Raw genomic sequence first — 12,352 nt, 5'->3', positions numbered from 1 at the left:
TATGACCAGAGCTAACTTTTTAGTCTGAAGAGTAAGCTTAAAAGCCAAAAAGATGATAGTAATTCTAGAAAAATACTTTTCCAAGTTAGTGAAAACTTTTTATTTCAAGAATAAAGAACCTTATAAGCATCTAGACTTGCACTGTTCAACACGGTAGCTACTAGCCACATATAGCTACGCACACATAAAATTAAATTGTCAAGTAATTCATTTAGTTAAATTAAAAATCAGTTCCTCAATCACATTAGCCATATTTCAAGGGCTTAAGAGCCACATGTGACCAGTGACTGCCCAATAAATAGCACAAATATAGAACATTTCCATCATCACTGAAAGTTCCCTTGGGAACCACGAGTCCAGACATCAAAACTTATTCTTGCATTAAAAGAACAAAAATCAGGCTTGCCTTGGAATTCTCTTCTGTAATAGTAACTGCATAAAACAGTGAACAACTGTCGGTACAGAGATGAGAAGGGACATGTTAGTGAGCTATGAATGCTGTACTTGGCCAATACTGCGCTGGTTATTTATGGTGGAAGGTAATATAGAGACGTTCTTAGACATAAACAAAGTGTCCAAACTCGAAATTACACATGGGCCAATAGAATCTAGAGCTGTATTTCTTAACCTTTTTTTCTTTAAATCGTTCCCCTTCAGAGCTAAAAAGGCTTTTTTCCCCTAATTGTCTTCCCTTCTCAGAATTCCAGTCCCATGGTCTGTTGTGTATCTGTTCACATGCTCTGGTCCTTTGGAGGGCTCAAACCATTGTAATAGCTAAGATTTTCTTGCCCCTCCCCAAGAACTCTTTTTTGCAGTGTTGGTTGTAGCCCCTGTTGAGAATGCTTGCTCTGGAAGTGTATAACTGAGAGCTCTGAAGCCTAGGTTGCATTGATCTCCAGTAAAATATTTCCTAATAAAAATAGCTTCATATTAGGAAATAATCATTTTCATGTATCCATTGACAGTGAATCAGAAGCACATGACACCCTGTTACAGGATTATCCTAAAGGGTGTCAAACAGGCACTTGATAAGGTCCAATACCAATTACCAATGATTTAGACTTAGAAAAATAGTCATTGAGGGGTACGTCCTTATAAATAATGTCAACGCAAACCAATAGTCACCAACATTCTTAATAGTGATAGACCTCACTGAAGTCAAGAGCAAGACAAAGATATCCATGAAACCAGTATTACTTAACATGGTCTAGAAATGCCCACGAATGCCATCAAAGAAAAAAAACCAAGGTATGCTTACCATAAGGGAAAAAAGATATTTTTATTATTATTTTCAGATCATGTAAGTACCTACCTACAAATCCCAAGAATGTTACTGGGAAAAATTAAAATTAATACTGTATTAATTAGCCAGATATAAAATTAATATTCCAAAATAGTAGACTTGTTTAGCAATAACCAGTGAGAAAATATAATAGGAAAAGATATATCATTTCAAACAGTAAAGGTTCTCGAAATGTCTATAAAATATCTTGGTAAAATCTTTTAGAAATATGTGGAATTTATAAGAGAAGAAAAAACCCAAAAAACCAAAACCCTGAAGTATAAATCTCAGAAACACTGAGATTTAAAGCATGCATTCTCAAGGTGGGATTGGGTGATATTGTCTCCAATAAGGAGAAAATTGGTTCTTGGGGTGAAATAAAATCTACATCAACAGATATACTGTATATTTGTGATATAAAAACTTTATGGGAAAGGAGGCAGTTAGGGAAAAAATGTCTAAAAAGCTTCCAAAGGGGGCAATAGTGAAAACAATCTTCAGAAACACCAATTAAGAAAAACGGTAATACAGATGTGTATGTTTTTCTAATATGAAAAACTAGAAATTGTAAAGATACCGACTCTCAAAATTAATTTATAGACTTAATGGAATTCTAATAAAGATATGAATGGACTTAGAAACTGGCAAGTAATTCTAAAATTCACTGAGAGGATAAAATGATGAGGTGTATTAAGATAATACTGGTAAGATGAGCTCTAAATGATGTCATTAATAGTATTTACTCTAAAACTTTAGTAATTAAAAGAGAGTGGTATCTTTGGCATCAGTATACATATGCAGATCAACCTAGGAAGTCCAAAATAAGTGAGGATTTGTTTTATGATAAAGGCAGCATTACAGATTAGTGAGGAGGAAAATTATTATCAATCAATGGTTCTAGAGTGATCCTTCAGCTATTTGGATAGAAACATTAAGTTAAAGGTCTCCCTCATAGTACAGACAGTTATATTCTTGACAGATTAAAGAAGGAAAACATATTTTAGCAAGGGAGTCTTAAAAAAAAGAAAAGAACAAAAACAATCAACACAATAAGACAATGAAAACATTCCACACCTAAAAGAAAGTGTATGTGGGTATTTTCCTGATTTGGTGGTAGAGGGCTTTTAGAAGAAATATAATGAAAGCAGATACAATAAAGAAAAATTTATAAATGTGACCAAATAAAAACCTACATCAATGAGTTTTCATTAGCAAAAGTAAAACACAAGAAACTAACTGAATAGTTTTCATGTATGATAAAGAGTTGATATCCTTGATGAACAGAGAGCTCCCACACATCAGCAAGGGTAATGGGAGGATGCACGTACGTAACAGACAGCAGGCATAACAGGCAGTTCTTCAAAGAAAGGCCAAGGAGGACTAAGTGTATGAGAAACATGTTAATTCACCACAAATTCAAGAAATGCAGATGAAAATTTAAATGTAATTTTATTCCTCTCTCAATTGGCGATGACTAACCCAAAACACTTGTTATCTGGAAGTTTTGGGGGAAATGGTGGTCACATACACTGCTGGAGAGTACATAGACTGATACAGCCTCCTTTAAGAGAGGAGGGGTTGGCTTTTAAAATATGTTTCTCCTTTAATTCAATTCTACTTCCAGATTTTTATTCAAAGTAATACTTCAGGACATGTATAAACACTGATGTACAAGGATGTTCACTGGAATATTAATCATCATAATGAAAAGTGAGAAACAAATGGTGTTCAGCAATAGGAAAATAATTGATTGTAGAATATCTGTATTATGGAATACTAAGCAGTCAAGACAGAGTCTATTCTGGAAGGCTAACCATGTGGACCGAAATTCTGAACCCCACAGTCATTAAAAAATAGTAGGCAATAAGACCCTATTTTAAGAATTGCATATGTTCACAGAGAAGATAAGGAATGAGATAGATAAAGTTACTAATAGTGGTTATCTCTGGCTGGTGGGTTTAAGGACAATTTTTCTTTGTGTTTTTCTATAATTTAAAATTTTTATTTAATAGCCACTTATTAATCTAGGTGTTTAGATAGATCAGAATAAAAAATCAATTAATCTTATGATTAAAAATACATTGCTTTGCAGGATCCCGGATACAATTGATCTGTAATGTCACTGGCCTGTTCAGTGACTTGGTCTACTGGAAGTGGAATGGGTCCGACATTGACGAAGATGATCCAGTGCTGGGGGAAGATTATTATCTGTATGTATGCTAAGAGCCAATCCCATTTTGATATTAAATTCCATATCATATTTTATTAATACATAAGCTTGATGGTTTAACCTAATAGCAAGGGTTAGTTGGCAGTTGATTGGTCCTAACCCTTTGCTGACCATTTTCAGTTTTGCTAAGCTAAGCAGGATTTATAAGATCTTATACATTTAAAGTAAAAAAAAATACACATCATTGTGGTGCAAATTCTATACCATTTAGAAGCCTTTCTAGTGAATTCAGTTATACATATTGCAACATTCCAATGAGGCACTTATCCTGAATTACTCTTCAAGTTTCTTAAGTAATTTAGAAAAGACTCATTAAATGGGGTCAAGAATCAGAATCCTGCTGCTCCGAAGTCTCTACTGGCTGTTACCTTTCCTTGCATCACCTGCAAAGCCCTTTGTTATCCTCCCCAATCTACTCTTGTTTAATGTATTCTTCTCTGTGCCCCATGGAGACCAGGATACACATGTCCATATTTTTCTGCTTGGAAGCTGGTAGTTTGAATTTGATTTCTCACTACTGAGTCTGCTACTGACAATGGTCTAAGGGCTATAAAATCTCAGATAGCGTTGCCAAAAGTCTGATTATTAGGATTGTGATTAAGGTGGGTGATTATTTCAGCTTCAATTTATGTTACAAATAAGGAAATATGTCAGCTCTACTTGTCTTATTTGTAGTTGACACAATTAACTTACTCTTTCTTTTTTGAACAGTCTGGAAAATTCTGCAGACCAAAAAAGGAAAATACTTATCACAGTGCTTAATATTTCAGAAGTTGAAAGTAGATTTTATCTCCATCCATTTACCTGTTTAGCCAAGAATACGTATGGCATGACTGTAGCATATATCCAATTAATACATCCAGGTAAACAACAAACTATTTGAAATGCAATTTTATTTTACTGTAGTAAGATTCCATAAGGTTTGCAATGCTATTTCCTCTGCCTGGAACACTCTTCACTTCTTCACCTGGGTAACTTCTGCTCTTCTTTCACTCCTCAGCCGAACTATCTCTTCTTCTAGGAATCTTTTCTGTCCTGCCTGTCCTTAACTTAGCTGTCTGTCCAAACAGACCAGGTTAGGTGCTCTGTTATGTGTTTCCACAGCACCATCATCCACTCACAAGATCTACTGTACTTAGTTTTCTTTACTTGACTGTAAATTCTGTGATGGTGCTGACCATTTATCTCACCAATTATTCTATTTCCAGAGCTGGTAGCGACTTAATTCTGGTACATTGTCAGTACCTAATGAATATTTTTAAGTACTGATTACATGATCAATATGTAGAAGAAGCCTAAATATCCACTGTTTTCATCACTTGGAATAATCAAACACAACATTGAAAACATTTGTGGAATATTTTAAGATAATTTGTGGTTTAATTAAAATAGGGTATTGTAAGTGTGTACATGGAGGAATATCTAAAAGAACCTACAAACTATTAGAATTAGTAAGTGAGTTTAGCAAGCTCACTAGAGTAATCTTGTTCTATACATACACGCACACACAAAGTATATATATAATTTCACGTATGTCTAAATACAAGTAGCATACAAATAGAAATTGCATTTATTAATAAAAGATAACATTTATAATAACATCAAAAATTACCAAATATCTAATAATAAATCTCACAAAAGCTGTTCAAGACCTAAGCAATACAAACCAAAAAAAAGTTGTTGAGACAAATTAGAGAACTAAATAGATGGAGGGATATACAACATTCACAGATTAAAAGACTCAATGTTGGCCGGGCGCGGTGGCTCACGCCTGTAATCCTAGCACTCTGGGAGGCCGAGGTGGGCGGATCATTTGAGCTCAGGAGTTCAAGACCAGCCTGAGCAAGAGTGAGACCCCGTCTCTACTAAAATTAGAAAGAAATTATATGGACAGCTAAAAATATATACAGAAAAAATTAGCCGGGCATGGTGGCGCATGCCTGCAGTCCCAGCTACTCGGGAGGCTGAGGCAGGAGGATTGCTTGAGCCCAGGAGTTTGAAGTTGCTGTGAGCTAGGCTGATGCCACAGCACTCTAGCCCGGGCAACAGAGTAAGACTGTCTCAATAAAAAAAAAAAAAAAAAAAAAGACTCAATATTATAAAGATGTCAGTTCTCCCCAAATGAATCTATAGATCTATAGATTCAAAACAATTCCTCTCAAAATCTCAGCAGTTTTTGTGCAAGTGTGTGTGTGTGTGTGTGTGTGTGCATGGGTGTGTTGAGGGCACATGTGTAAATGGACAGGTTTATTCTAAGAGTCATGTGAAAGCGTAAGGACCAAGAATAGTCAAGGTGGTCTTAAACCGGAACACTAAATCTGGAGGATTTACACGACAGACATCATGATCTTAAATGCAGCTACAGTAATTAAGACTGTAAATGTGAACTATTGATTGGGCCAGTTGGATATTGGTCTGGAAAATGGTATATCTTGATTTCTACTTTGTACCCAAATCAGTTCCAGATGGATTGAAGATCTAAAGTGGAAAAGTAAAATAATAAAGCTGTTAGATTCTCTTTGTTGAGTGCCTGCATGGTCTCTGACATTTAGAAGCCACTTTGTTCTTCTTTCTTCTTCTAATCCTTCTCTAGCCCCTCCTCCTTTGCTGTCCCCCTTCCCCCTCCCCCTCCTCCACTGTAATCATTGGATGAATAATTAGAGGCCAGGAGAATGTGGAAATGTGAAACCTTCCCTAAATCCACCCCCACACCCTTTTCCCTTCACCTCAGCTTTTGGCTTTTCCTAACTGACTCTCTTGCCTCAGGGAGCTTTTGTAAGTTTTTGAGTGATTTTCGACTTTTACTTGTTTTACTGTGAATGCTCTATCCTATGGTCTTCAGTATTTTTTCTGTGTTATTGTACATTATGCTATATAGCTGGAAACTTAATAGAATGTACCTTAGTTTTATATGGTCCATGCTAGATTGCTTTGTACATTAGTACATTAGATTGTTAAGTGAGAATAAGGAATGAGTTAATACTGTCTGAATGTAGACCAATCCCAAATATGGTTTTTCTGGGATGAAGATGTTCAATTTGCTATGCTCAAATTTTTAATTCTTTTTGGTTCTAATGTTTTTCCCCTCTTTCTGCTGTAGTCCCTGATTTCCAGAAGCAAATCATTGGGATATTTGTTATGTTAACAGTTGTAATTACGTGCTCTGTTTTCATCTGTAAAATCTTCAAGATTGACATTGTGCTTTGGTACAGGGATTCCTGCTATGATTTTCTCCCCCCAAAAGGTATGATTTTGTGTTCTATGCAATATTTTCTTGTTGGAGGAGGAGATAAGAGATGTAGAAAATGACTAAGGGGATTTTTACTCAAATTTTAAAATGAAAGGGGGCATATATAAGATTAGGTAGCTATTGTTACACATAATTATTGTTTCATAACTGACTAGGCTGAATATCATTGTTTTCTAAATTTCTTCTTTAGCATTCATATTGGTAAGGTAAACAGAGGTTTAGAGTATCTGTTTATAAATTCAGTTATTCAGAAGCGATTGTTGAGGACTTGCTCTGTGCTGAGTAGGATGGACATAGATAACTCTCTGATCTGCCTTCAAATAAATGACTAGATTTTCATGCATCGGGGAGGCTCTCTCTTTCTCTTTTGCTTAAGTTTTGCAAAAAACTAATACCACAATAATGTATAAAAGGAAGAATGGATAGAATTCAGGGCTGAGACATTTGGGGAAGAAAATGAGAACAGGGAGAAAAGGATCATTCCATCCTGACAGTGTGAGAGGTGGCCATCCCATACGATATAAAAACAATGTTGTAATAAAACGTGATATATAGTAACCTTGTAAGGGATGAACACTTTAAAAAGATGGACTACTTTTGGTATTGCTGCTTCAATCATGCTGTTGTACAAAAAAAAAGATTAATAAGTCATTATGAAATGCATGTTTGTGATATTGACTATCAAATCTCTTATTTTTCCTTTTGGTTCTAAATACATTACATTTTTCCTTTAGCTTCAGATGGGAAGACCTATGATGCATATGTACTGTATCCAAAGACCCTTGGGGAAGGGTCCACCTCTAACTCAGATATTTTTGTGTTTAAAGTCTTGCCTGAGGTCTTGGAAAAACAGTGTGGATATAAGCTGTTCATTTATGGAAGAGATGACTATGTTGGGGAAGGTATGTATGTCATGGAACAAAGTAAAGGTATATTGTTGTAAAACTAATTGCTAACATCTGGGTTTCATCTTTCTAGAAGGCTATGGCATAGGTGCACATATTTGACAGTTTAAAAACCTCTTCAGTGCTATGATGACAATTTTCACATTTATTAAATACAAAGTACTCACTTCTCTCATATTTTGTTGGAGCAATAATGAAGTGATTTTTACTTAGTTTTGGGAAACTTAACAGATAGTTAGTACTTTACAACTGCTACAATAAAATAGGGGTAGTGTAGAACAAATGATTTAACAAGAAGTTTTTAAAATTCTAACTGAAAGTTTTATGGGTTCTAAATGAAATTTTCAACTTTTGAGGGCCAGCTTTTGAGTTGGTCTATAAAATAGGAAACTCCTTTAAACTTAAGCACAAGGCAAGAAAGAAGTATTAGGGGATGGATTGGAAGAACCTTGTGAGGTTTTGGTTCTGGAGAGAATAATTATAAATTGACATTTTACTTACTATGCTTTGCTTCATGTTTTTCAGACATTGTGGAGGTTATTAATGAAAACATAAAGAAAAGCAGAAGACTGATTATTATTTTAGTCAGAGAAACATCAAGCTTTGGCTGGCTGGACAGTTCATCTGAAGAGCAAATAGCAATGTACAATGCTCTTATTCAGGATGGAATTAAAGTTGTCCTGCTTGAGCTGGAGAAAATCCAAGACTATGAGAAGATGCCAGAATCCATTAAATTCATTAAGCGGAAGCATGGAGTCATCCGCTGGTCAGGGGACTTTACAGAAGGACCACAGTCTGCAAAGACAAGGTTCTGGAAGAAAGTCAGGTACCACATGCCGGCCCAGCAACGGTCGTCTTCAGCCAAACACCAGTTACTGTCCCTGGCCACTGGGCCGAACTCTGTGGAGAAGCTGCAGAAAGAGGTTCACCTGCCTCTTGGGTAGCGTGGAGAAGCCTGGCAAGAGCTCTGTGGGTGCCTCCTGTCTCATGGCCTTGCGGGCCAGCTGTGCCTCCTGCTCTCTGGCACATCGTAAAATGTACCTGTGTAGTCCATTATCCCTGAGGTCACCTGGAATCAGATTGTTCAGGGAGAAGGACGTGGTGACAGTAGCAGGCCAGGGTACTTCAGAGAAGAGGGCTTGGGAAGGCCTTAAGAAAGGCAACAAATGCCCTCTCTGAATGCGTAACTGCTGAGGAAAGGCACAGAGACAGCAAACTAGAGGAAGAACATGCAGGAAACGGTCACCATCTATAGATGGTTTTATGAAGTGGCCCACAGCCCAAGGGCAGGGCTGTGGCCCTGTCTGGGGACTTTGTAGTGTCACTGGCCCTGGAGTGGCTCTCCTGGGTGGGGCTGCAGGTGAAGTGAGACTGACATCTCACGGAGGAAGATGGATGTGTTCTTGGAGAACGTTCCATTTGCTTGCATTTTCTATACACATCCACAGCTAGCAGTTTCCAAAGATTGAATTTTACTTTATAGACCTTGAAAACTGTCATTTCAGTGAATAAAGAGATTCTCCAGGATTCCAAGGTTTTGAAATCATCTTAGCTTTCCACAGGAGAGAGAGAATTTTAAAAGCAACAGGAGCAGGGATTGATTGATCCACCTCTGAATGTTTTCCTCTCTGGCATAGCCATCCGGTTCTTCCTTATTCTTCTGCACTGTCCTGGGCTCATTGCTTCTTTGGAAGGACAGCTTCCCAGTGGCTTCCTCCCTGATTTCTTAAGTTTCTTCAGCTGACCAGAATTTGACTGACATTCAGAATTCACCCCAAGTTCATAGTCCCCGAGAGACTCTGCCTAAGAGCTTACTCTCAAACCCTCTCTCTCCCCCATGGGTCGGTGGCAATGACTGCTGGTGACCGCTCTAGGGCAGGGTTGTTCTCTCCCCACCAGAGTCTGTGCTCTCGGAGGGGGGAGGCTGTGGCTGTGTCTCCCTGTCCCTCCCTGCCTTCCATGAGTAATTTGCACATATGACACAGATTTATATATTGTTTAAAGATGTTTTCAGATTATCTTATTTAATTTTTGCAATTATTCTAATTTTCTACAGAGAGGAAGTGACCTATTTTTTAAAAAATCACACTCTAAGTTCTATTGGACCTTGGACTTGAACTTCCATTTCTGGCTTCTAGTCCAGTGCTCTGAATACTTGATATCAGGTCAGTAACTGTGCCCCTCACTCTCACCCCAGCACTTTCGTGAGAAGAAATGACAGTTTTCTAGGAGGCCACAGAGTCTAGGAATGCTTTCATTTAAAAAAGCAAATCCTAAACTTTTCAGTGTTAGAATTTACAGAAATGATGTTTAGATTTTATGAAAAACTTTTCTACCTTCATATATTCTTCTCCTAAAGTTAAATATTTCTTAGTCAACTAAAAATGAAAAAGAATTATGTTTTTCTGGTACACAAATTTTTTAAAGAAAAATTTGATGAGAGTCTTCAGCATGATTAGAGAAACCCTGGAAAACTGCAAAGCCAAGTTCACGTGCCACTTATTGCAGGACACGTGAACAGTTTTAAAAGTTTTGTGAACATGGACAGGCCTCCTGGTTTTTATATTTTTATGTTTTTAATATCTAATATTATGGGTGGACACACATTTTTATTTGGAATAACATTTTTCCCCCAAAGTTGTCAGAGCTAGACACCAACACACAGAATTTAGTACTGACTCTTCCCTCTCCATCTACTGTGTCCTGGGCCCGGTCTGACAGCACTGGGTGACAGTGCTGTGTAGAGCTGCCATTCTGAAAGATAGGGCGTCATTTTCATTTGGCAGCACACATTGACTGCAGCCAGAAGTCTATGGGGACGGAGTGGGGGTGTCACATCCTGAAAGGTCTATTAGGTGCCTTAAATTTTTAGTTTTGTTGATGATTTTAGTCTGTCATCTAGAAAATGTATTAGCTTGCACAGTGCCAAAAAAGCAAGCCAATTCTGAAACTTAGAATTATCGACAAAATTGGCCAGAAAGTGGGGAAGGGTTGACACCAAGAATTTAAGGAGGAACAGGAATCAACAAATAAGCCTGGGTGAAGGGGCATCCCAAGCAGAAAAGTGCAATGTCATTCCCATTACTTCCAAGGGCTGGAGTTGGGCGGCGGGGAGGGGGGAGCTATATTTCTACTTTCCTATGAACTTTCTTTTACTTACTGTCTTTCCCTCCACACCAAAACAAACTTTTTAAAATGCCTTCCCCATTGGTAAGATTTTATTGCACTTTCTGGTGGTATTTTTTTTTAAGTCAGCGTTAGTATTGAAAAAGAGTTTGCAAATGCAGCAAAGTATTTAATTGCCAGTTGTTAAAACTGGGTTAGCAGAATTTATATTTCCCCTTTCCTGCCTTTCTATTTTATTTGCAATAAAAGAAAAGGTATTGAGCCATTTTTTTAAATGACATTTTTGATAAATTATGTTTGTACTGGTTAACGATGAAGGGTTTTTTAAAAAAAACTTGTTTGTATAATTCTGTGGCTGATGCCAAATATTTTTTATATATTAAAACACCAGATTCATGTACAGCATACATCATTGATCAATAGACTGTACTTGTTTTCCAATAAAACTGTCAAACTTTGCATTGAGTGTTATCATTGAAAATCTCTTTCTTGGCCTGCCCTGGCCACAGCTTACCTGCACATTCCGAGGCCTGAACAGGTGAGGATTCCTTATGCAGAGAGTTCTTTGTGAGGGTGGGGGGAGAAGGAGAGTGGAGGTCAGAGGCCACTGGCCAAACAATGAGCCCTAATTCCCCTTGTGTAGCCTCAACTGGACTCTATCTGTTTACTAGCTTCTGAAATGGATTAAAATGTGTCATATTATTAACTGTTTCTTGACTTATTGCTTTACCTGTCCAAAAAATGATAAAGGCAATATTTGTATAGACTTTTGTATTTTTCAAAAGGCTTCCATTTATTTTCTCTTTTAACACGGAAGATGGACAGAATTGTCGAGCTAGGTGTCCAAAATGGATGCTCTCCAGTTTGGAAACTCTAATGATCAGAGAGCTGCTACTTAATCTGATTTTAGGAAGTTAGGATCTGGTTTGGTATTTTTGGTACAGTAGGTACAAATATTAATTGAAGGAATTTTAAGTATAAGTATCATACAATTATAAGATCAGAGATTTCCTCCAGCTAATTAGTCAAAAGAAAATCTTTTCACCTTTGAGGTGAGACTCTGGGAGTGTGGTGAGGTTGGCTTAGTGTGGAGGCCCCAAGGAGGGGTAGCAGGTAGAGAAGAGAATGAATAGGCTTGAAAGGGAGAAAGTTGTTCCTATTTTTTTGTTTGTGTGTTTGTGTGAGAGAGGGAATATAATATGGTTTTAATGAAAATTAAGAGCATTGAGGAAAAAAAAACCCAGAGGGACAACAGATACGGTATTCCAGCTTCAAATTGTACCCCATCTCCTCAACCAGTGGACAATGCAGTTAAGATTCCTCAGCAAGCCTTTTTCAGTGGTGAATGCAGAGAGAGATTTTGCCATCAGAATTCTTTTGTTGCTTCCTCAACAGTTATAATCCAATTTTCACCATCAGAGATAAATAATGTTCCCACCAGTGCTGTTTCTGTGGATGAAGAATAGCTATTACACATATTGACTTCCCCTTCCTCCTCACTATTCAAGTTCTCAGAAGACCTGAGAAACAGTGCTTACCTTTGTCTTTGATAGTGCTGT

General features: G+C 37.3%; 1 protein-coding gene across 3 annotated transcripts in view; it reads left to right on the top strand.

Moving 5' to 3' along the window:
* IL1R1 (interleukin 1 receptor type 1) overlaps positions 1-11,385 on the top strand; it is a 77,101-nt gene extending 65,716 nt beyond the window's left edge. For all 3 annotated transcript variants that reach the window (XM_069494124.1, XM_069494122.1, XM_069494123.1), the window contains 5 exons: positions 3,375-3,492; positions 4,224-4,375; positions 6,613-6,756; positions 7,497-7,664; positions 8,193-11,385. In XM_069494124.1, the coding sequence (XP_069350225.1) occupies positions 3,375-3,492; positions 4,224-4,375; positions 6,613-6,756; positions 7,497-7,664; positions 8,193-8,611 (1,001 nt within the window). In that variant the 3' untranslated portion in view covers positions 8,612-11,385. The remainder of the gene's footprint in view (positions 1-3,374; positions 3,493-4,223; positions 4,376-6,612; positions 6,757-7,496; positions 7,665-8,192) is intronic.
* Positions 11,386-12,352: the final 967 nt, after the last annotated feature.

Source organism: Eulemur rufifrons, chromosome 19, assembly GCF_041146395.1.
Source record: "Eulemur rufifrons isolate Redbay chromosome 19, OSU_ERuf_1, whole genome shotgun sequence".
NCBI classification, from domain to species: Eukaryota; Metazoa; Chordata; class Mammalia; order Primates; family Lemuridae; genus Eulemur; species Eulemur rufifrons.
This window is presented reverse-complemented; position numbering and strand designations above follow the sequence as displayed.